Source organism: Photinus pyralis, unplaced genomic scaffold (genome assembly GCF_008802855.1).
Source record: "Photinus pyralis isolate 1611_PpyrPB1 unplaced genomic scaffold, Ppyr1.3 Ppyr1.4_LG5, whole genome shotgun sequence".
In the NCBI taxonomy this organism is placed as follows: Eukaryota; Metazoa; Arthropoda; class Insecta; order Coleoptera; family Lampyridae; genus Photinus; species Photinus pyralis.
Genome location: NW_022170596.1, coordinates 42,278,424 through 42,303,061, shown reverse-complemented (window position 1 = coordinate 42,303,061; position 24,638 = coordinate 42,278,424). Strand labels below are relative to the sequence as shown.

At 38.1% G+C, this 24,638-nt stretch overlaps 1 protein-coding gene and 1 long non-coding RNA gene across 4 annotated transcripts in view; one reads left to right on the top strand and one right to left on the bottom strand.

Annotated features, from left to right (window-relative positions):
* The window catches only part of LOC116171129 (glutamate synthase [NADH], amyloplastic), a 55,733-nt gene extending 33,677 nt beyond the window's left edge, over positions 1-22,056 (top strand). Inside the window, exons 7-25 of one of the 2 annotated variants that reach the window (XM_031487817.1) lie at positions 811-975; positions 3,237-3,239; positions 3,461-3,615; positions 3,858-4,059; positions 4,107-4,365; positions 6,729-7,079; positions 7,127-7,308; positions 7,355-7,591; positions 9,286-9,479; positions 9,532-9,703; positions 12,492-12,944; positions 12,995-13,299; positions 13,344-13,480; positions 18,268-18,507; positions 18,556-19,281; positions 19,325-19,744; positions 21,146-21,426; positions 21,473-21,788; positions 21,838-22,056. In XM_031487817.1, coding sequence (XP_031343677.1) covers positions 811-975; positions 3,237-3,239; positions 3,461-3,615; positions 3,858-4,059; positions 4,107-4,365; positions 6,729-7,079; positions 7,127-7,308; positions 7,355-7,591; positions 9,286-9,479; positions 9,532-9,703; positions 12,492-12,944; positions 12,995-13,299; positions 13,344-13,480; positions 18,268-18,507; positions 18,556-19,281; positions 19,325-19,744; positions 21,146-21,426; positions 21,473-21,788; positions 21,838-21,995 — 4,956 coding nt within the window. In that variant the 3' untranslated portion in view covers positions 21,996-22,056. The remainder of the gene's footprint in view (positions 1-810; positions 976-3,236; positions 3,240-3,460; positions 3,616-3,857; positions 4,060-4,106; positions 4,366-6,728; positions 7,080-7,126; positions 7,309-7,354; positions 7,592-9,285; positions 9,480-9,531; positions 9,704-12,491; positions 12,945-12,994; positions 13,300-13,343; positions 13,481-18,267; positions 18,508-18,555; positions 19,282-19,324; positions 19,745-21,145; positions 21,427-21,472; positions 21,789-21,837) is intronic. The other variant, XM_031487818.1, reaches the window with a different exon arrangement.
* Positions 2,122-2,607, bottom strand: LOC116171130. Of its 2 annotated transcripts, XR_004145376.1 has the most exons (3): positions 2,466-2,607; positions 2,283-2,417; positions 2,122-2,232 (listed from the first exon to the last, which is right to left on the bottom strand). It is a non-coding gene; the product is annotated as an uncharacterized LOC116171130 (long non-coding RNA). The 2 variants fall into 2 exon arrangements; XR_004145375.1 differs by having other exon boundaries at positions 2,122-2,417.
* Positions 22,057-24,638: the final 2,582 nt, after the last annotated feature.

Sequence of the window (24,638 nt, the reverse complement as noted above, 5' to 3'; positions counted from 1 at the left end):
TTACTCTCTGCCAGTGGGATGGATCCTATTTTTCTCCTTCCACTAGTTTAGGGTTTCACTCCCAGACTAGTTTGGGGTCGCAGATACGGGCTACTAACGCCTTCAGTGCAGTTTGTCCATTTCTGCCCCCTGCTATTCTGAAGGTTTGCCTGTAGGAAGGCGATTTTGTTGCCTATGATGTTTTCTTGGCTGACCTCGTAGGTGCATCGACTGGCTCTCTGCCTTTCTGTTCCAGGCATCTTAGCGAGGGTTGATCCATTGTCATCGTTAGGTGAACAACGGCACCCTCCTGCTCTCTCTTCAGGATTTTTACCCGAGTTGTGAGATTGACCCGGGTCCTGTGGAACCATAATCCCACTTGGACCTGTCGTCTCTCTGCGTGGCTGTTTCATTGTTTGGGTAGCCTCGGGTATGGTGTCGACGGACTGCGACACTTTCTTCCCTTTGTTCGAGTTACCTCACCCAGCATACTTGCAGCTTCATCTGCACTTTGTCATTTCGCACTGGCGCAGCACTAAGTGGGTCGTTCCATAGAGGGGCACCACCCTCTGTTATTTTATCAGGTTCTCCACCCTCCAAATACAAGATGGGTACCGGAAGAGACACAAAATTGAGTCACGAAAAGATAAAAGTGTGAAATTGAATACCTGGAAAACTATGAGTTTAAAATTTGTTTGCTACAGCTTAAAAAATAGTACCAAAATGCCTACATATTGTATAGTTTAAAATTTAAATACCAGTACTACAATATCATGGACCTAGATGATGTTAAATCGTTTTTATATGTATGTCATTGATTAATTACCGTAGGTTGGAGTTTACAATGTAGATCCAGCTAAAGTGACGTTAAAAAGTCGCTTAAAACCCGGCAGAATGCTATTGGTTGATACTAAGGAGCAGTCTGTTATCCAAGATATTCAACTGAAGAAGGAAATCGCACAGTCACGCCCCCATTCACTTTGGTTGAAAGAGCAGGTATGTTAGTGTACTATATATAATTTGTATATTCAGTTTATTACCTATTTATATTCAGTGGCGGATTGGGGAGATTTAGATAATTTTTTCCCGCCATATACATTTTGAAAGTATTTTTGTGAACTTTTAGAGTCAATATTTTCTATACTTTTGATCCGCCATAGTTTTCTTTTGTACATTTTTAACACAATTTAATGTAGGGAAAAAGAGCTTTTATTATTTCACATCTTACGAAATCCCTCATTTAGTTGGTCCATCGAGAATTTGCCTGGTTTTGCCACTGACTCAGTCCGCCACTGTTTGTATTGTAGGGTGAGGGGTTGCTAGAAGAACCATTGCATAGTCTTTTACAACCTTTTCAAATGACAACATTTAAAATTTGTTAATTAAAACAATGAGTTGTGAATGAATAAGATCAGTTTTCGAATTTTAACTCACGTCTTTAAATCGACCTTTAAACTAAGGTTGGATGTAAAATTTGTTCCTAACTCTTCATTACGTCTCAGAAAAACAAAATCAACAAAAGACCTTACCGATAGTGTACTTACAACAGAGTTAAAAGGTAACATCTACAGTTATATTCATGTAGAAGTAGACATAGGGATTTCCTATGTCTACTTTTTACATGATGAAGTCTCCTGAAAGACGCCTAATTTTATGCAACCAAAATAACTTCTTGACATAAATAAAGGTCTGGCTGTCATATTAATTATTAATTTGAATATTGTGGCTTTAGCTTCACAGAAAATAAATCTCTTATGCTCATTTGTGAGGAAACGAAATTAAGGGTGAGGAAATAATCTGCCCAAACCAGTAAATGAGATTTCCCCCAGATATTTCCACTTAATTTCGCCCCTCCTAATCGTCTTCCCCACCAGATCTCCAAGATATATATACCTGTGTCAGTCCAGTGTTCGTAACTTTTGCTTCTACCTTTACCGGTGCCTATTCCTAGTAACCAGCCTTATTTACCCGTCATTTATTACTATATAATTTGTACCCTTAACCGTCGTGCCATTTCCTGTAAAACCTGTGTTAACCTGCACCCTTGTCGTTCCCTGTGTTGAGTGTGTTGCCGTTAGCCCTAGGGGGTAAATCGTAATTAGCCTTTGAGGTGAGTGAGTGTTTAGTGTCATTAAAACAACAATCTTTCAACCCTTTATTAAAACGTGCAAGCCGTTACCTCTATTACTCTGACCAGTTCCCAATTCCCCGAGTAATTCCAGTTCCTAGGTGTACTCCCTAGTGAACGGGTTGCTACAACAAGTATTCCTCAAGATTACCAGCTACTCTCCGTACGTTCCTACCTGTCCGTGTCTTCAAAACAAAATCGGAGCGTGACTCCTGGTTTTAAACGAAGTACACCTCCGTAGTATATTCCCGTCACCCCGTCCTACATAAACCTGGGGCACAGTGCTCCCGCCTACGTTAACCATAAGGGGCTGAAAGCCGTCACGTGAAAGGTTAGTTGTTACAGTTCGAACACTCACCCCGCAGGTTCTGTTGGTTACCCCGTTCGGGTGGCGCAGCCCTCAATCCCGCATCAATTAATTTGTTACATTCTAGACAGCACTGCACGTGGAAATTAACCTACAGTCCGACACGAAAACGGCATTGACAGCGAACCAGCTGACACGCTGGGGCCAGATAACTACCGGCAGATGGCAGTACTCCCCCAGTAAATACGAGGACTGCTCCGGAAATCTTTTATATTATTTTATTTTGTATATATATATTTTTATTTCTATTTAGACAATACACTTTTAATTTTCTTTGCTCGCCAATTTTTTTCCGACGCTACCCGAGGCTGTGGGCAAAAGCCGGATCGTACCCAGGGTTGCTCACACATTTAACTGTTATTGGCACTTTACCAGTTGGAAACATCAACTTTTTCTTTAGTTGAATATATCGCACATGAACCGAAATTAGAATAGGGAAGTTAATAATATTCAAATTAATTAATATGACAAGCAGATTCTCATTTGTTGTAGGTAGTTACTTTGGTTACATAAAATTAGGCGTCTTTCAGGAGACTCTTTATCATGTAAAAGTAGACATAGGAAATCCCTATGTCTACTTCTACATGAATATCACTGTATAAATATAATCAAAGAAGGATAATGTTATTCGAAAATTAACTTTATTCTCATTTGAATTATTAGAATAGTTAATCGCACTTAAAAAAATTGCACTACTACATTTTTAATGACCAATATTATTAATCTGTTTTATTTATTCTTGCATGTTTTCGGCGATACCAGATGGTGAGTGGTGTGTAAAATACTTACAAGCGTTATATTTTATTTTGGTGGCCTTTTTAGATTGTTTTCGCTTCTTGGGATAGTTTCATCAATATTGTACAAAGTTTTTTTTTGCGTTTCTATTATTGGCAACTTGTTGACTAACGTAGACCTTATTCAACAGTGCTAACTCTATCATTTCGTTTAATAAAATTCAGGGTACAGACTAATTTGATCCTTCGTAGATTACAATGGACGAACTTCGCGCGGCGCATTCCGAAGTTGGCCATCCGAAAACAATAAAATATCAAGCGAGCGGATTAGCCGATCAGAGATTGCCACTGTTTGGATATTCCACGGAAGCTATACATCTGCTGTTACTACCCATGATAAATGACAAGTAAGTTAACGTTACTGTAACTCATGTGTAACTAAACTGTACCTACTAATTGGTTTATTGTCAATCGATTCTGATTACTGCACCAATCTGTATTGTTCTTAACATTGTTATAAGCGCAAAAGATCACAAGTTTGATTTCAGACTGTCATAAACGGTAGCTAACATCATTTGAGTAGTTCCTCAGTCAATGTCTACAGTTCACGTGTGATTGCTTGGTCATAATTCTTATGTTATTTATGTAGAAAAGAAGCACTGGGAAGTATGGGCAACGATGAACCATTATCCTGTCTCTCTTCATTCGCTCCACTTCTTTATACTTATTTCAAGCAGTTATTTGCACAAGTCACCAATCCTCCGATTGACCCATTTCGAGAGAAGGTCGTTATGTCGTTACAGTGCCCGATCGGACCCGAGGCTAACATCCTCCAACCCGACGCTAAACAAGTAAGTTCGCATTAATTTTTTTGGAGAACTTAACACACTTCTCTCAGGTGCACCGCTTATGGTTGAAGCAACCGGTCATTTCCATTGCCGATTTGGAAGTGTTGAAGCTCACTAATCACCGTGGTTGGAGTGCACACGTTTTAGATACAACTTTCCCAGTTGCCGAAGGAATCGCGGGTCTCCTCCCAAAACTCCAAGCTATTTGTGATGAAGCCGAGGCGGCGAGTAAAGAAAATCAAATTCTTGTAATATCTGATAGAATGGCTGGTCCGGAAAGGGTACCAATAAGTAGTCTGCTAGTGTTAGGTATGTTATTCTTGATGCGGGAGGGCATCGACTGAAAACAAACTATTGTGTTAGGCTACAATATGCCGTACTTCTTCTGCATAAATAAAAAATAAAATAATGGCTTGTGCTATACTCCTAGATTAATTTGCCGTAATTTTTGTTTTACATTTCGGCAAATGATCTTATAATCGTGTACTGCCATCTGAATGTGAATTCTGCTATAGTTTTTTGAATTGACGACTTCCTATCTATCTGTATGACTTGCACTGGAGTAAATTCATCTCGTCGTCATAAGATACTTGCAGTATTATATACATATATTTACTTGTATTACTCATCGTCTTTGAAATTGGGCGTATTGTAACCGTCAGTTTTCCACGGGTGTTAGATTGTTTTTTTTTAGTTGGGGGTTCACCATCGCAATTGCAAGTTAGTCAAATTTATTTACTCAATAACGAAGAACGCAATACGAAATTCATGATTTTCAATTAATAAACCGAATACAAGTAATAGAACGTCAAATTAATTAATTTTTCTCAACGCACCGGATATGTCATGGTTGACGGCAGTAACGTAGCAAAATGATTCGTGTTTTGTTTGAGGTGGTCAGGTTGTAGTTACCTTAACTACAAGTGCGGTTCATATGACCGCAAGTCAATCACAAAAATGTTGTTGGGTCAGTCGGTGCAGTCGACGTGACCACAATTCTGTGGTTACCTTGTGTACGGTCTCCCACAGGTTTATGAATCTTTCGAAAAGAGCTCGTTACTATCTTTCCAGATCGTGATATATTTACAATATTACAAAATTTAAACAGAAACAATTTCTTTACCATGGTTGTTTTTCTGACGGAGGCTATGAAGTTGAGATCATTTCTGTTGAATGAGTGACATAATAACAATAATTACAAAAACAAATAAATTAAGAAAATGATTTTGCTATACCTTTTTTTTAAATCTTGTGCCTTTCTTTTAAATTCGAATGTTATGTTAGATGGTTTTCTTTTTCTTACTAGTGAAGATTAATTTGTTCATGATATACATGTCAACGGAACAATAAAGATTATTATTATTATTATCATTATGAATCTTTCGACGGCTTCGTTCAGGCTGTGCATCACTTTCCTCAGATGAGGTTTTTATGACAGCTGGCTGTTGTCTGGCGAGTGGTCGTTTTTAAATTGAATGAATACATCTATCTTTGCTTTTGAGTCTTGTTCATGCGAGAACAACTCACGATATACGCGATATTGCTGATCTTTTGGGAAGTGGTTCGCAGTAAATCGAGCGCACTTTTCCAGTCATTTAGGGTTCTTCGCACCACTTGGAACCTTGTTGCTGTGAATCCATCTAAAAGCTTCAGAAGTCCCTTAAGAGCATTTGGGTTTGAAATGCACACGCAATCTTTGTATATTACCACGGCGTTAATAAAAGCATTTACGTCGCTGTCCTTCGGTCCATCAAATCGCGGGGGACGTTTTGGAAAGTTTCCAATCGTCTTCACCACTGGTCTATTTAAAGCCAAACTATTTAATAGTTCTCGTAATTTTTCATCACTTGTAATCCAAGCGCCTTTCGCCATATTTTCGCGAACTTCTGGTACCACCACGCGCGGTCGACTACTAGATGTCATTTTTGATAAAATGCATATAGCCAAGAAACAATTAAAATAATGATTATTCTTCCTGGTGTTCTATAATTACGTACTTGTGTATATTTTGTATTTCTTTGTACTGTGCGATCAAAAATGAGTTGCTGTCGAGTCACCTTTGGAACTTTTTACATGGGAAATCGTATTTAACTTGAACTTCCAAAGGCGACTCTACAGCAACTCATTTTTGATCGCCCGTTACATATAATTTGTAAGAACTTTCATTGTATTCACATATATTCATAGTAAAATGGGCGTTTTTTCTCTATTACTCTCGATAATCCGGATTATTTGATAATCCGGCGCTTGCGTGGTTCGATATATGTCAAATTATCAAGATTCTATTGTATATTGGTGCGAATCATAGGTTGTTTTTTTTTAGTTACGTCAAATTCATTTACCTTAATTACGACGAATGCAACACAACATACACACACTCAAAGACGTTTAGTAAATTTTAGTGACAACTTTTTGTATTAATTATTTTAATTAAAGGGAACTATCACAATGGAAAAGATACTAGAATAGATTCGCGGTTTAGCGGTAAGCGGAAATTTGAGGCGATAGTACCTTTTGTTGGCACTCACATTGTAATTTTTTTTACTTAAAAAATCGTTTGCAATACATTTAAGAGTATAGAACAAACCTAATCCGGCACAAGAGTTTGTTTTAAATCGATTTCTACCACATGTTATCCTGGTCGCACCTTGGTATATTTAAACATATTCTAGGTGCTGTACATCATTCCTTAATCGAAACACGTTCCCGGATGAAAGTTGCGTTAGTTGTCGAAAGCGGTGAGGTTCGTGAAGTTCACCACATTTGTGTGCTCTTAGGTTACGGTGCCGACGCCATCTGCCCCTATTTAGCGTTAGAATTGGCGTCAAGTTTACGCGATCAAGGGATCATCGATTGCAATTACACCGACGAGATGATATTCAATAACTATTCGCAGGCCATGCAAACGGGTATTAGTAAGGTAATGGCCAAAATGGGTATTTCCACCTTACAGTCGTACAAAGGTGCCCAAATCTTTGAAGCGGTGGGTTTAGGTGATGACGTTATCGATAAATGTTTTAGGGGTAAATGGAAATTAAATATTTCGTAAATAGAATATGGCATGTTTTAGGGACTCCGTCTCGTCTTGGTGGAGTAACATTGGAATTGTTAGCTACGGAAGCTGTCGAGCGTCATAATAATGCTTATAAGTTTTCACCTGATACTTTAGTCCTTAGGGACGCAGGTAATTATTATTGGCGAGCCGGTGGTGAAAAACATATCAATGACCCTGGTAGTATCGCAGCCTTACAGGTAATGTAATCCTTTGCAAACAATTGAATGGCAAAGTTTACTTTAGGAATCCGCACTGACCAAGAATAAATCGGCATATGATAAATTTAGAGAGGCAACAATGGAGTCGGTTAAGAACTGTATGCTGAGAGGTCGATTAGAATTGCGTACTTTAGACCAAGCGCTTCCTTTGTCAGAGATTGAATCTGCTTCCAATATTGTTAAACGTTTCGCAACTGGTGCTATGAGTTTTGGATCTATAAGTTTAGAAGCGCATCAAACTTTGGCAATTGCGATGAATAAGGTATCTACTTCATTCTGTTTTTTCCTTTGGCTTCAGTATAGTTTCAAGTAAGTGCATTAAGCAGAGATTTAGTAGACTGGAGTTGGGGTTGTGAATGTGTCTCTCTATAAGATATAAAAAGGTTTGCAGTACATATGGAACAGGATATGCATCATCTAGCTTCATTGGCATTTCAAGCTTTTGTCCTTTCACTGTGTTTTTTGTTGATATTTTTCCACCTCTGAAGTGGATACCAAAGACTATAGTCTCCTGTATACCTACAGCCAATTCAGATATATTAATGTAGTCGATAAAAATTATTGATAGGGATTACAGATGTCACTAGCAGAACTACTTTTTGTGTGTTTCTTTCTATGCGCCTCCAACTGAATTTTAATGAATTTTTCTATAGCATTTTCCAACTCATGTTATTTTGGCTACTTTCTCCGTCCGTCCGAGACCTTATCTACTCCTACAGGTTTCAAGATATTTAGTTCATTCTTTTTGCATGTGGTAGCTTATAGCTCTGGCACCTCGACCAAGAAAAATCTTGACGATTAATGTGACTGCGCAATGTCAACATTCTTATTTATAGAGATGTTTTTCTGAAATATTAACCACAGGTGCTTCTTGTAAAGATAAGAATATCGCATATTGTAATAATCAGATTTGCGCATGCGCAAACTGCGGAATGTCATCTTTATATAACCCTTGTGAAGATATTTTTTGAAATTTTAACCAAAGATTTTTCTAGTAAAGGCAAACATATCGCATATTTTAAACATTTGGTGTTACATGTAAGCTTCATACATTAAAATGATTAGGTTTCTTTCAAAACCACAACCAATCGCTAACAAATGCTTAAGACGATCCTGATTGGGAATTGTCAACTTAGGCCCATTCTTATTATACCCTATTCGCGAGCCTATTTGCATGCTGGTGCTATATAAAAACCGTGATTGTATTTGTCTACATGAAGAGCTGTCTATGGGGGCTAAAGTTTTTGGTAATACACACATAATTCAGCTTAAAAGCATGTTTAACCATATGTTTGTGTGAACTTCTTATTTTTATCAACGAATCATCACTTGACTAGACCATTTTTTTGCATTGAGCTTGTTCTGCAACATTTTCATGCACGCAAGAGAGGCTTCAATTATTATTACTACAGTGCAGTGCCCTAACCAATTCTTCAAAATCTCTGCAAATAAGAAGCAAGTAAAAGTGTTTATTACATTTAACGATAGGATAGGTATCAATGTACGCAACTTCAGAATCTTCGTCTGATCGATTCATAAGATCGGTACATAAAGTGGATGGATGTATTTTAAAGTGTTTGTCGTGGAAATTCGTGTGAGGTGCACAACAGCACTTGGTAATCCACACATACTTATTGTGCTTAAATAGAACTTTGAAATCTAATAACCTAATCTTTAGGGGCGTTAGTTCTATTTTTTTTCATTTATGATTGAATTGGAGAACATATTTTGAGCTCCCAATCATAATATTTGAATGGAGTTAGTGAAGTGGAATCGACTCACGCAACGGCTCGCTTCAGACGGGGAGAAAGTTTATGTATTATATTACTACTATTATTTCAAATTTAAAATCGTATACATAATAACTGTTGCAGCTTTTACGAAACGCAAATAATTATTTAAGAAACCGCCACTACTGTAGTATACTTTTATTTAACATCGTTTTCAATTTAATAGTTCGGTGGTAAAAGTAACACTGGTGAAGGAGGAGAGGATGCCGAAAGATATTTGGACGCCGAAAAACGTTCCTCGATTAAGCAGGTGGCTTCTGGACGGTTTGGGGTGACATCCTCGTATTTGGCACATTCCGATGACTTGCAGATTAAAATGGCGCAAGGTGCCAAGCCAGGGGAGGGTGGCGAATTGCCTGGGTACCACCACTTTTATTGTAACTCACCATAGATATTAACCGTCTTCTTCCAGATATAAAGTTTCTCCTGACATAGCTAAGACTAGACATTCGGTTCCTGGAGTGGGATTAATTTCACCGCCGCCTCACCACGATATCTATTCCATTGAAGATCTTGCCGAACTAATATACGATTTGAAATGTGCCAATCCCAATGCTCGCATTTCCGTTAAACTTGTGTCAGAAGTATGTATGACCATAATGTAAAGAATGGAATGGTGAGACAATCTCTATTTATTTTTTGGAAACCACAAATTTGAAAGGTTTTCTTACCCACTAAGTAGAATCCATAAGCTCTTGGAAATGTAATGCAGATGATATAATCTCCTATATGACCTGGACCATACAGTACGTGACTGCTAATTGCAACTAAAATATGTTCAAGGACATCGCCTTGGTATGTCAGTTTCAGGGTAAAACGGAAGCAACTCTCATCTGCACATATCCACAACTACAACGCCCCCTATCCGTGACCACCCACTTTATATGGGAAGCATTGGGTTAACCGTTAAGGATAGCCAGAGCCCTATGCTCGCATGAAGTATTCTCGCTGCAATTATGTGACATCACCAACGGACCTATCTTTTAGAATTGAACTGTCATAATCTGCTCAGTTGTAAATGTTTGTGCATGAGTGTTATAACTGTTTTGAGTGGTTGCCATTGTACATATATTGCAACAAAAATCCTGGGACGCTGATATGCAATATTTGGTTGTAATAATAGCCGTATTTCCACCAAAAAAACGAACTCTGAAATCATTTATCATACAGAATTGAAAACAGGGTTCGCTCATGCGTATGAGATACGAAATGCAGACAAGGAGAAGAGAGTAGATAGACGGTGCGGCTTTTTCTTCAATTTTAGGTTGTTGTCGCTGGTATGTTAGTTAGTTACCTATATGTGTAAATTTTTAAGAGAAATTTGCAGATATTGGTTTGATTTTTTCAGAATCATCATAAAATTTGACATACGAACTCAATTCTCGCGATCTTTAATCTTGAGAGCTCAATAACGTCTTGAAAATGAGTAATCGCAATTTGTACTCTTCCTTGAGTATGTTTACATGGACGCCGAACACCGGTTTTATAACTACGGATGTGTCTAAAACCGACGTTAAATCGCGTGTAACAACGTGGTACAACCAATGTTATAAATCCGGTTTCATAACGCTACATCTCTTTATAATCGGGCGTGACGTTATAACATCGGTTTTACGAACGCGTGTAAAGCGGATGTAAGTACAACCAAGCCAATTAAATGTCCCTAGAAGTTAACAGGTGGCAGCTGCTGAGCCGCCATAACCTAAAAGATGGAAATTCCTTCATTTCCACAAAGTGATAAAACAAGTAAGAAAACCCGCTAATTACCTCTTTCATAAAGTATTTTTTTAATTAAATTCGTTAACTTCTCTTCTAATAAATAAATACTAGACGTGAAGTTGGCTGTTCTTATTTATGTTGGTAGCTATGGATGTTACTGTTCGGACTTCAGTTGAATGTTATAACACCCAACTACAGAACGTACGTTATAACTCCTGTTCTGTGTAAACACTTTTCATAAAACCGGATTAGTAAAGTCCGTAGTTATAAAACCGGTGTTAGGCGTCCGTGTAAACGTACTCACATGAGTGCCCCAAAAACTTTGACATTTTCGGACTTTCTTTGCTATTCCGCTAATAACTCCTAAAAATGCATCCTAGCGAAAACCTTACCCAGAGGTAAGTTAAAGAGCATTCAATTCTGCGTCCTTACCCCTCCCTCCTTCCAGTTTTAAAACCGGACCAATTTATGTTTGTAATCGGCGGCGCAGGACAACCATTTTTCTCAAAATTTTAACCCTACTTATGGCAAATTCCGAAACCAGCTTTGGATGTTCAAACTTTCTGAGTCCTCATCATTTTCTGGGTCACCCTCCATCTCCACCATGAATTTATTGCTGGGGTCCTAATATTCTTCATCCAATGGATGAGGGGTGGTCTTCCTCAACAAGAGCGTTGGTGCACGTCTGGTCTTTCCATTTCAGGCAGATTGTCGAACATTTAACTTCTGCCTTGCGACAGATCCAGATCCACCCAAGCGTAGAGAGTAGCTCAAGAAGGTTCTTTTTACGCATCTGCCAAGAAATTGTCAACTTTGGGATAGGAATCATTCGTATAAATGCGTGATTTGATGTATTCCTGGATGATCGCTGCAGCTGTTTAACACTGAAAAAACACTTTTGTTTTGCCATTTTTCTTCCAAGTTGTTTTCTCAAGATCGTCTCTCCTTTGCTTCAAAAGCAGAACACTCAGCTCTTCCCTTTAACAGTCGCAAAAATAATTCTTCACTTGCAACGTTTGAAGGCACTTCGCAGGACCCTATTCGTTTGTTTTTTTTTAATGACAAGACTGTTTTGATAGACCAGTACTTTGGATGCTACAGGCGACAAGGTTATCAAATGGTGGTATTTTAGTCAAAATAGGAATTATTATTATTACCTTATAAATTGATCCAGTTTTAAGGTGTGTGGGGGTTAGGGGGGATTTTATGCTCTTTAATTTGCCTCTGCGTGTTCGTAAGGATGCGTTGTTTAGGACTTATAAACAAAGCTGAAGAAAGTTAGAAAATTTCGAAATTTTTGGGTTACCAAAAGTTATGCTCAACCACTGGAGGGGTACAAGCTCTGATTATTCGTTTTCAAAACTATCTTAAGATTTTAGAACGTTTTATAGACCCCAGGTCACTTTGTCCCTATTTTACTGGACTATTATGGTTTCCTTAGGTAAAAATGAGTGGTTTTAGTGATCAAAACTAACAAAATTAATTACCCTGCGTTAGCTGCGTCCTCCTTACAGAATGTCACGTTGAGAACTAAGAAATCTCAACGTTCCAATCAGTTTCCCTTTTTCTCCCCGAGATTATCTCACTAATCCATTATTTAGACTACATGGGATAACATCGCAGTTGCACCCTGTAACTGAACTAATTCCTTAGGTCGGCGTGGGAGTGGTGGCGTCTGGAGTTGCAAAAGGCAAAGCGGAACATATCGTCGTTTCCGGTCACGATGGCGGTACTGGGGCGAGTTCCTGGACCGGAATTAAAAACGCGGGCTTACCTTGGGAATTGGGAATAGCCGAAACTCATCAAGTACTAGTCTTAAATAACCTCCGATCTCGAATAGTGCTCCAAGCTGATGGGCAAATTCGTACGGGTTTCGACGTCATAGTCGCCGCGCTTTTAGGTGCGGACGAAATCGGGTTTAGCACAGCTCCGTTAATTGTAATGGGTTGCACAATGATGCGTAAGTGCCATCTGAACACGTGCCCCGTGGGCATTGCGACCCAAGATCCCATTCTTCGGAAAAAATTCACCGGGCAGCCGGAACATGTGATTAATTACTTCTTTATGTTAGCCGAAGAAGTGCGAGAGCATATGGCGTCGCTTGGGGTAGCTACCCATGCAGTTTTGACGATAGTATATGCACGTAAAGTTTCCAGGTTCGTAGCTACCAAGAACTTATCGGTAGAACTGATCTTCTGAGAGCTTCCGAGTGTGGGAACATGAAAGCGAAGATGCTCAATTTAAATTTAATTTTACAAAACGCTTTGCATTTACGACCCGGTGTAAACATTAAGGGTGGAACCGAACGGCAAGATTTTCAGTTAGAACAAAGACTTGACAACAAATTGATCGAGTTATCGAAAGACGTGATCGATGGAAGAAGTAAATATGTTAAAATTGAGATGGACATTACAAATGAATGCCGCGCCTTTGCGTCCACACTTAGTTATTATGTTTCAATGTATGTAACATAGGTAATTTTCCTTACTAATTATAGTTTTTAAGGAAATATAATGAGGAGGGATTACCGAATGATTCCAAGATTGATATTTATTTAAAGGGATCTGCTGGTCAGAGTTTCTGTGCGTTTATGGCTAACGGAATTACGTGTACCTTAGAAGGTGATGCTAATGATTATGTAGGTAAGTACTGTAGACTTGAGAATTGTTGATTTTCACATTCCATTGGCTCATCAGTATAGATATGTCACAAATAAAATTTGTGTTAAAAGTGTCATCCTCAATTTTTTAGAAAAAGAGATTGGTGTACGTTTTATTCCAGCATGTAGGGGCTCGGCGACTGGCGTAGCCCATAAATGCTTTTTCTCAATTGACACCCTGTCAGTTCCACCATCGTAACCTTCTGGTTGATTCATGAACAGTACAATAGCCGACACTTCCATAAAGGAAAGCACTTGACGTCAAATTGAATCATTTTGAGTCCTTCACGTGCACACCCACTTATCAGAGAACGCACCGAGTCCCATCTCACGGTGGGGATGAAGGTTTCAGTGAAATCAATCCCTGCACATTGCAGATAGCCCTTGGCTACAAGACGCGCCTTGTAACGCTTCACTGAACCATCAGTATTGTGCTTAACCTTCTACACTCACCGACCTTCCTACCAGCATACCTAGGAACTTGGTCCCAAGTGTGATTTTCATTGAGCACATTTACCTTCTCAAACATTGCCTTTTTGACCGGGGAACTTTCAATGGCTTCGGTGTACCTGTACCTGGTGATCCAATAAGACTGTTCCTCGGCCATATCTCGGGAACCGTTCGTCATATGACTTAGGGGTAAAAAACATTATTGGGTAAATCGGTTATGAAGAATCGCTGGAAAATATTTTCAAGTTCTAAAAATGACCACCAGAGGGCGTAACTGCCCCAATATTTGGAAAAAGAGATTAATTAATTAATTAATTAATTAAAATGCTTAAATTGTATTTTATTTCTTATTTATCTCAATTCTCAAAATCTCAAAATTTTACACAATTTGTTAAACTCTTCTGAATTAAATAAAAGACCAGCAGGTTGGGTGAAATTCAACACTTTATTTTCTGTTTATCACAATCGATTTCGGCCAATTTAGGCCATCATCAGGCGTAGCTAAAAATATTTGTGAATGTACATATAATGTAACATTTAACTGATTTTATAATTACCGTCATATGATAAGAAGATGGATAACATTTTTTATTAAAAACATTTATTATGAATATAACGAAAAATGCGTCTGAAAATTGAATAAATTATTAGTAAGTGTACCAGCAGAGATTTAATTAAGTCTTACAATTATATTGAAATTATATGAAATTGGATTCTGAATTACTTCAAGAAATTAAGTAAGGTACCATTTGTTAAGCTAAGGAAAAATAATACTATTTTTGCAGTTAGCAACACAACTTCCCCACTTATTAAGATCTTGATCATTTTAAATAAGTTATCCTCAGTGAATGACATCGACTTTTTTCAGGACCCCTTAAATGCAATAATAATTCAAATTAGATCCTAAGTCCTAATGTTTGTTCAGAGCCCCAGTGCCATGTAATTGGAATTTTTATTCTGTATGGTGTCTGGTTAAACAAATAAATAAATAAATTTGACGTATTTCCGGTATTTGTCGATGGCCCGAAAGATTCTTTGGAAAAGGACCCTACACTTTTAGGTAGGCCTTGGAAAATTAAACAAATGAAACATGATGCATTATAAATTAATAACAGCCGAATTTGTAAATTATTCTGGTGTGTTTACGCATTCAGAAAGTGCAGTTTTAATATGCAGGCGGCGATGGTTCGTGCTCGATTAGAAGATGTGGGCAGCGATGGTCGCAAATTCAAAAAACCGCACTTTCTGAATGCGGAAACACAGCAGAAGAATTTACAAATTCGGTTGTTATCATTTTATAATGCATCGTGTTTCATTTGTTTAATTTTCCAAGGACTACCTAAAAGTGTAGGGTGCTTTTCTTTCGCGCCATCGACAAATACCGGAAATACGTAAAAGGTAAATTGAAGATACAATTTAAGCATTTTTATTAATTAAATTAATCTCAAATTCTCAACATTTGAGGTTAGGAACGAGATTTTGAAAAACGGTTTTCACTGGTCTCTTTGGTTGTTATTTGGCTACTTTTTCATAAATAAAAAGTCATATCATTCCATTTGATTTTTTTAGGATTTTGGGTCATAGTGTCAAGACTAGCCTCCTGGCGGAGAAGGATTCAACTAAATTAACTATATTTTGGTTGATTCTCATTGCCCAAGGAATGCTCTTTTCAACCATACCAAATTTGTTAAAATCGGTCAAACAGTTAAGAAGTTAAAGCAGTAGCAAAAACAATTGAACGCCCCACACCATCTTTGTTTTTGAAATAACTGAGTTTTTCTTTTTACGAAAATGATAGATAAACTGGTTCTCTTTAAAAATGTGAAAAAATTTTTTTTAGTTTATGCGAAATTTAAAGAAAATGCAATTTTAAAATTTAAGATGGCAGTTACGCCCTCTGTTGGTCATTTTTAGAACTTGAAAGTATTTTCCAGCAATTATTCATAACCGATTTACCCAATAATTTTTTTTACGCCCAAGTCATATGAAGAACGGTTCTCGAGATATGGCCGAGAAACAGTCTTATTGGGTCACCCAGTATATAGATTGTTCAGCTTCATAAGCTATCATAGTGTAGCATTCTGAGGTTCCAGGGCATCTCCAATTTGAATCTGTCTACGGCCTGTTGTTGTTGGTACTACTGCTTCTGGTGTAGGATTTTGATTTCCTTAGTTAGTGACGTCACATTCATACTCGCTTTTACTGCTACAGTATTCAAAGATGGTAGTCAGTCGACTGCTTTTCCGTCTTGAAGATCACATCCTTTGACACAATTACTGTAGATTCTCCCTGTAACCATACGCGATAGCCGTCCTTGTCCTCTGAGTACCCCAGTCAGATAACCTCGACAATCTCTCTTGTCAAACTTCCTTCTCTTCTCCTTTGGTATGTGCACAAAGCAATACTTTAAGATGTTCAGTGAATCACTCACGCATAAGCCGGAACAAAGTTCACAAAACCATCCCCATTAACCACCCACGCACCTGTCGTCACAGCCTCAGTCCAAAATTTCTGTGTGACTCCAGAAGCTTGCAGCATAGTCCTGGCAGCGTCTAACAACATCCGATTTACTCGCTCGGCAACGCCATTTTGTTGGAGCATATATGGCATAGATGTTCGGTGGCGCAAACCATGTTCTTCTATAATCTTTTGAAGGACTTTGTTCACAATTTCAGTACTATTATCAGTCAAATGGTCTTTTCAGATGTGTTCAAGAGTTTTCATTTTTCTGATTTCCTTTAATATGAAAATTGAACGATACTAAGTGACCTCGTCCTTGAAAACAACAAAGGCGCGACTGTTTTTTGGGGACTTTTGCGGCATAGGCCCACACACATCAGTGTTGATCCTGTCATCTGGGGTAGTTATGAGCTCCTTCGTTTTTCACTCAAGATAACCCTTTTTAGCATTACCATTGACAATCATTTCAATGTTGACAATGCCCTTGCCAAGCGTCTTCATTGATTGGCCATTTCTGACTTGAACATACTTTTTGGGAAAAACACCTTAGAAGTAGAAAACCCATGGCAGTTTATGGCCATGTGTTGTGTTGCACCGGAATCTGCAATCCAAACATTGGGAGACCCTTCCTAACTCTTTTCAGATTAGGACTTATTGAAATTCTTACAGTCCCTCTTATAATGACCTAATTCACCACATTTGCAACATTTTGGGACAAACTTCTTCGACTTGTCGCCACTCCCACCGCCCTTACCTTGACCATCCCCCTGCTTGGGTTTGTTGGGCGGCGTATTTTTACTGGCAAAATAGGCAGCCCCCTCAGTAGAACTATTTGAGAAGCTTCTATCATTCAGCCGCTACTCAACAAAACATAATATGTCCTTAAGATTACCCAACGTTCGATTTTCCTTCTACCTTCAAGCATTAATAAATTAATGGTATTCGGCAGGCGTCGTGTTCAAAACCTGGCGCAGGAGTACTGAATTTGGCTCCTCATTCCAAATCTCCTCTTGAATTTCTGTCCACTGCTTCTCGAGTTTAGCAATGTGTTTTACAATCGAATCCTCAGGTTCCTTTTCTCTTATACTAAAAAACTGATTAAGAAGGCGATCTTACCTTTGCTCTGATCTCTGTTCATCAACTGAATGCAATTTGTTCCACATTTCTTTGCTAGTCACCACTTTATGGTTCAGTGGTAGAGCATTGGGCTATAAATCCGGAGGTCGGATCTTCAAACCAGGGTTGAGGTGAATTTCTCATCTGTGGCAGAGATAGGAATTACCTTAGACCAGATTCGAGCATTCTGCCGGCTACTCCGAATTAGGTTTTCCTGCAGTTTTCCTAATTCGTGAGGTAAATACCGGAGTGGTATAGAACAACTTAAGACCTTCTGGTGAGGCACCTCTAAAAAGCATTATGCGGGTCACTCTGTAATTGGGCGCAAGCCTGTTGAGGGCCCAGAACAAGAGAGCGATAATAAATAAATAAATAAATATTTATCAATTATCTAACCGGAGTTGACAAACTCGAGACAATAATTATATTCTGAGGTATAAATTCAGGTTTTTTGAAGCCTTTCTTCTCCTTATCATATGATCCGCTAACCTTGGGCGTGGCATCTGCATTCCGTTCAGTAAATTTTGTTGTCTTACTTTCCACTATGTCCATACAGGTGAATTTTGACTTGGATTTCTAATCAACCCATTTGGAATGTCCCTCTTATCTATCAAAACTTGTGAAACTTCCATGACAAATAGCCCAGATGATAGTAACTAAGTTCTCCTACTAAAACTACGCACACAACATACTGAAGTTGGCAGAAACAAATTAGAGTATTGTGTCTGTTTTCTTAATTTTTAGGTAAGGGTCTTTCCGGCGGCATCATAATAATCTGCCCCCCGAAAACCTCAAAGTTCGAATCACATTTAAACGTCATCGCCGGAAACGTTTGCCTGTATGGTGCTACAAGTGGACGTGCTTACATGCGGGGTATAGCTTCGGAACGTTTCGCTGTTCGTAATTCCGGAGCAGTCGCCGTTGTAGAGGGCGTCGGTGATCATGGTTGTGAATATATGACGGGCGGCGTTGTACTTATTTTAGGTAAACCTTTCATTGCGAACGAATGTCCACTTGTAATGTAATACTTAGGTTTAACCGGGCGTAATTTTGCGGCGGGCATGTCTGGTGGTATAGCGTACGTGTGGGATATTGACGGATCGTTTTCAAGTAAATGCAATCGCGAGATGGTGGAGCTTTGCAAGTTGGAAGATAAAGAGGATTTGGACATTGTAAGGACGTTGCTGCAAGAGTTCCATGAGTACACTGGCAGTGTTCTTGCCGAACAGTTGCTGAAAGAATTTAAAACTAGAATGAAGGAATTTGTGAAAGTTTTCCCCTATGAATACCAAAAGGTATTGAAGCAGAAACTGACGGAAGTTGTCGCAAAACCAGTACTGCATAATTCGATCGAGCCGAATATTAAAGACATCGAAGATTCTGTAGCTGATCTGGCGATTGAGCAGAAGAAGTCGGAGCGGGCGTTGGACAAACTAAGAGGTTTTATGAAATATCCACGGGAGACTTCCGTGTATAGGCAGGCAGAGAAACGCTTGAAGGACTGGGACGAAATATACAACTTTCCGCACGTACGCAAAGGTCTACGTGTGCAGGCTGCAAGATGTATGGAATGTGGTGTTCCCTTCTGTCAGTCTAACGTCCACGGTTGTCCTTTGGGGAATATTATTCCGAAGTGGAATCTCTTAATATTTCAAAATCAGTGGAGACATGCACTTAATCAATTGCTCCAAACTAATAATTTTCCTGAGTTTACTGGTAGGGTGTGTCCTGCCCCGTGTGAAGCTGCATGTGTTCTAGGTAATTCACCACTAAATGTATTCTGTCTAATGAGTCTCTACAGGTATTTCTGAGCCGAGTGTTACCATAAAGAACATCGAGTGTGCTATAATAGACCATGCATTTGAGCAAGGTTGGATTGTGCCGCAAATTCCTTCAATTCGTAGCGGAAAACGTGCAGCTGTCGTTGGTTCTGGACCGGCCGGACTCGCATGCGCTCAACAGCTTAACAAAGCCGGGCATTTAGTTACAGTATTTGAAAGAAATGATCGAATGGGTGGCTTGTTACAGTATGGCATTCCCACTATGAAATTAAGTAAAACTGTGGTGCAGAGGCGTGTGGATTTAATGGCAGCCGAAGGTGTCACTTTTAAACCAAATATTAATGTTGGGAAAGATATTTCTGCTAAGGATTTAAGTGAGGAGTTTGACGTTGTTGTCATGTGTACTGGAGCTACTTGGCCTCGTGATTTACCATTACCAGGTATGTAAAACGTGGTGGACGTTATGGCAACTCTGTCTTATAGTCTTTATTGATCTGCTTTTGTATAAAGTGAAAGAGTATTAAAAAACCTGCATTTTCTTAATAAGTAAATGTGGATATCGTTTTTCATTACTGAGGTATAAGCAGTGCTCGGTTTGAGCTGGACGCGGTGGAACGGCATTCCGGAACCTCTCCCTTTTAAAAATAAAAATAAATCGGCAATAAGAGAGTTAATGAAATCAGAACTAGAATTTTTTGTTAGTGAGTAAATTACGAATTTGATTACGGATATCAGTTATTAAACCGAAAATATATTATTCTCACAGATTACCACGGAAATTAATAAAACATTTAAATGTAGCTCAAAGCTATCTCGAAGTGTTTACCGTTTTTAAGCTGCGTCAGAAGCCTCTAACCTTCCCCCTCCACATGCTGCCTCCGGCCCGTTTGGCCGTTTCGTATTACGCATTCGCATAGTTGCTCAATAGTGCGTAACGTACACATGCTGGACTGGGCAACTCGAGATTTAAATTCAAAGTTCCCGTAAATAAACCGTAACATATTCATGCTTAAAAAAAAGGGAAATGTGCTGCAATAAATTTAATTATAAATTACAATGTAGTTCTGCATACGTGTATTGAATATCATCCCTAAGGGAACATACTGTATCTAAATACAAATAAAAACACGTAAATCGGTCAGTAATTCATATTGCGGGTTGGCAGGTAAAATCACTAGGAACAAAGTACTATAAATTGGAAAACAACATATTTACGTAGAATCTTCATGCATTCAATTCATAGTCTGACCAGTATAATTATAAAAGGGCAATTTGTGTTTAGAATGGGTTATACATGGCAATACTCATGCTGTACGAGAATACCGTTAAATTGGCAAATAATCTAACCTGATGGATGCAATACACGTAGAGATAAAAATGAATATGTAACCTTTGTAATTGTCAAAGCTGCACTCACTATTCGAAACGTAAAAATGACTTCTGTCCACAGGGCACAGGCAAACCTTTTCTTGGTGGAGGTGGAATGAGGCGGGTTTGGGGGGGGGGGGGTAGTGTCTAGGCAGTTCAGGCACTCAATTTCTAGAAATTGAGCACTGGGTATAAGTGACTGCCCCCCGCCGAAATCATGTATGCTCAATTTTTACACACTGAAAGTAATTGAAGTCATTAGAAAATGTATTGAGTACTCTTGATACAGGGTCACGCATAATATGTACATACCACTGACTTCTACCTCATATGCTTCCAAACATTATTACACACATTTACCACAAAAACAGCATCACATTAACACATCCTTACTTTAATATCGTTATTTTGCAGATAGAAACCATGCCATCAATAAACGACAATTTGTTATTATCGATTCATTTTTTGTCTAGGACGTCAACTTGCCGGCATCCATTTCGCGATGGAGTTTTTGGAAAGTTGGCAAAAACGGCAACTGGGAACCACTATGCCCGGACCATTAGCCAAAGATAAACACGTAATTGTTATCGGCGGCGGTGATACCGGATGTGATTGTATCGCTACGTCGCTCCGTCAAGGCGCCGCCTCAATAACCACGTTTGAAATTTTGCCCGAGCCGGGCAACAATCGTAGCGCCGATAACCCCTGGCCGCAATGGCCGCGTATTTTTAGAGTCGATTATGGACACGATGAGGTAAATGCGCAGTAGAGTTAATCACGATTGTTATTTTGTGTTCTAGGTTAAGGTTAAATTTGGATCCGATCCGAGAGTGTTCAGCATTATGACGCAAGAATTTCTCGACGACGGGAAAGGGCAAGTTGCGGGAGTGCGGACTGTAGCAGTTGATTGGGTGAAGGATGATGCCGGACGGTGGCAGATGAATCAACGGCCTGGTTCTGAAAAAGTATTTAAGGCGGATTTGGTACTTCTCGCCATGGGCTTCCTGGGACCAGAGCGTGCTATCGCCGATCAGCTTGGCCTTACACTAGACGCTCGTTCTAATTTTAATACCAAAGATTACAAAACTAATTTACCAAACGTTTACGCGGCAGGAGGTACTTTAGTGTTTTGTATTGAAATCGTCTACCAACATTTTTATTTTAGATTGCCGCCGTGGACAGTCTTTAGTTGTTTGGGCGATCGCGGAAGGTCGTCAAGCCGCTAGAAAAGCGGACGAATTTTTAAACAAGGGTGAAACTGCACTACCTGGCCCCGGTGGCATTGTTCAACCGAATTTAATTCCAGTAGCTTGCCCAGTTTAAAATGTTTTAATTTTATTTTGTATTAGTGTTTGAAATGTTATTAAAGGAAGTATTTAATTACTGTTGTTGTTTCAGTGTCACACTGCTGTTACATATTTAAAATTGTGCTATTGTTGTTACGTTCCAAAATTGTTAAAAGGAAGGTTATCTTAATAACGGGTAGTTATTTTTTAGTATTATTATGTTCTATTATATCATTTTAATCTTTTGAAAGGTAAGTCCTGCTATAACCAGTTTAAATTGCGTTATCATCAACGATTAGCATAATACATTTGTCCTAAATTCTGGCTGGTCCAGTCTATTACGAATTTTGCGTAATTGTAGAAGGAGATTATTTTTATGATGAAGTTATCGAGTGATTATTAAAAAGATTATAGATAATTAGTATTAGTTGGATGACAATAAATTATCATTGTGATTATCCTCTATATTTTTAAGACTGCATATTTTAGGAAACATATTGAAAACCATCCTTGTGAAGTTTTTACATGAACTTATATTATTAGTTATTTATATAACTGTTATTGCAAGTGAAAATGTAGTTTGTTTTCAAATAAATGTTGCAATTATAACATCTGTTAAATTCTTCATGCCTATAATACAAATTACGTTGGACGGCGTTTTGGTTTAACAAATTTTTATTTACGTGATTTTTTTACACTAAATGGGTTGCTGAAGGATCATAATCATTCATCATCCTGCTGGACGAGCATCCTTCTGTTTTTGTGATTAAGTAATCTGAATAAACACTTTCATTTATTTATCAATTTCGTCTGGTAAATAAATACTTTGTATTGATATACAGGAATGAAATATGGGTCATTTTGTGAACTTACGCCGTTTTGTTAGCAAACCTTGTTTGTTAATTGTTTATCATTTGTCAATGTTTAGTGCACTGTCACTTTCAAAAAATAAAAAGTGCACTTTTGCGCCCCTTTAACGTCTGTCTGAGTCACAAAGGCTCCGGAAGTACACCACTTACAGACTTAGTATTGGTGTCCTTTGATCAGAAATTAAAAATTATTTCGTGTTTGTATTCTCGTTAAGGTATGAAATGTCTATAAGGGCTATTAAAATCGAAAAAAACTTGAAAGTGTACTTTCGGCATCTTACTCACAAGCGGCTTAACGAACTTTTTTTTTGTGAGTGTTGTGACAATACAGGGTTGTGTTAAGTGTCATTGGAATATTGTAAAAAGCGAAAAGAAACTTGATTCGGCTCAAAAAAGAACCAATATATTGATACTCTCTTTTTTAATGAATATCATCGTACAGGTTGGTAAAAATACTCCGCATTTTAAAACTGCTAGCATAGAATAAGTAATTTACTTATTCAATGCTACTAGAGAGTAGAGTGTGTATATTTCCCACATATACCGCTCAAAATGAGGTATTTTAAGTTTGTGTTTTCAGTGTTGAGTTGTAATTTATATTGGGCGCAATACGATATTTTCCACTTTCATTTTGTTTGCTTTTATTAGTAGAACTTGCCATAAAAAACTATCAAATTGCTCCGCAAATTAGAAAATTGTCCCTTACGTACCCACATAGCACAATGTATTCTAAAAATATTCTGAGAATCTATGTCTGCTCACAGAACATTCTAGGAATATTCTGCTAAAATATAAGATGATTATTCTAGGAATATCTATAAATATACTCTCAGAATTTATAAATCTTTGTTTCCCGAATATTCGTAATTAATATTATCTTTAAAAATTATGGTTTGAACATTTAATATCAAAAAACGTTGCACATATGACATAATAGAAACATCAAGGATCATCAGTGTGGTCTTAAATATCTATTATTTCACATTAAAATTTGTATAACTCCACCTACAACAAATTATGAGTTTAAAATACGTCACAAAATACACACGCTTACTTAACAACATCAACTTCCGCAAAAAGCGACGAATGTCAAGTTCCAAAATGTTTTTATTTCATTTTCAAGGCAATGAGAATGAGGACGACGTGAGAAAACAACTGTCGGAAAAAAGTAACATAACAACGCGGAGGACTATAGGATAGAGAAGCGAGACGCTTTCTCTGCGTTCTACGATTTGGCGCCCTACGTGATCACGCTAACGCAATTTACTATGATTATACTTGGAATATTCTCAATGAACTACTGATGATATTTGTACATTTAAAATATCTGTTGTAGTATCTTGGGGTGTAACCAGTGACAAAATTAAGAAAGTAGGAGTGCTACCCATAATGTTTTCATCCACTCTTGTCAATACACCACGAACCTCCGCTAAAATTATTCCTGGAATATTCTTTAGGAAATAATCATGGAATATTCAATATAATTATTCCTTGAATATTCACTCTATTCTAATAATTAGAATATTCCTGGGAGATTCTAGATATATATTCATTTAGGGGCCGTTGTAAGAATATCGGTGCTAGCTGGGTACGTGTCTGTAATTTCGTTTTGTTTCATGTTTTACACAAATTCTTTCATTATTATGTTCAAATGTGTTTGTTAGTAATAACACAAACTAAAAATTGGGGCGCAGACAACTTATCAGTGTTGGTTGGATGTGTTAGTAAGATAGGTAGGTAGTACTGCAGAAATTGTAACAATTTTGATAAAAGTTTTAATTTGGATAACAAGTTTTGATTTTTGCAAGACA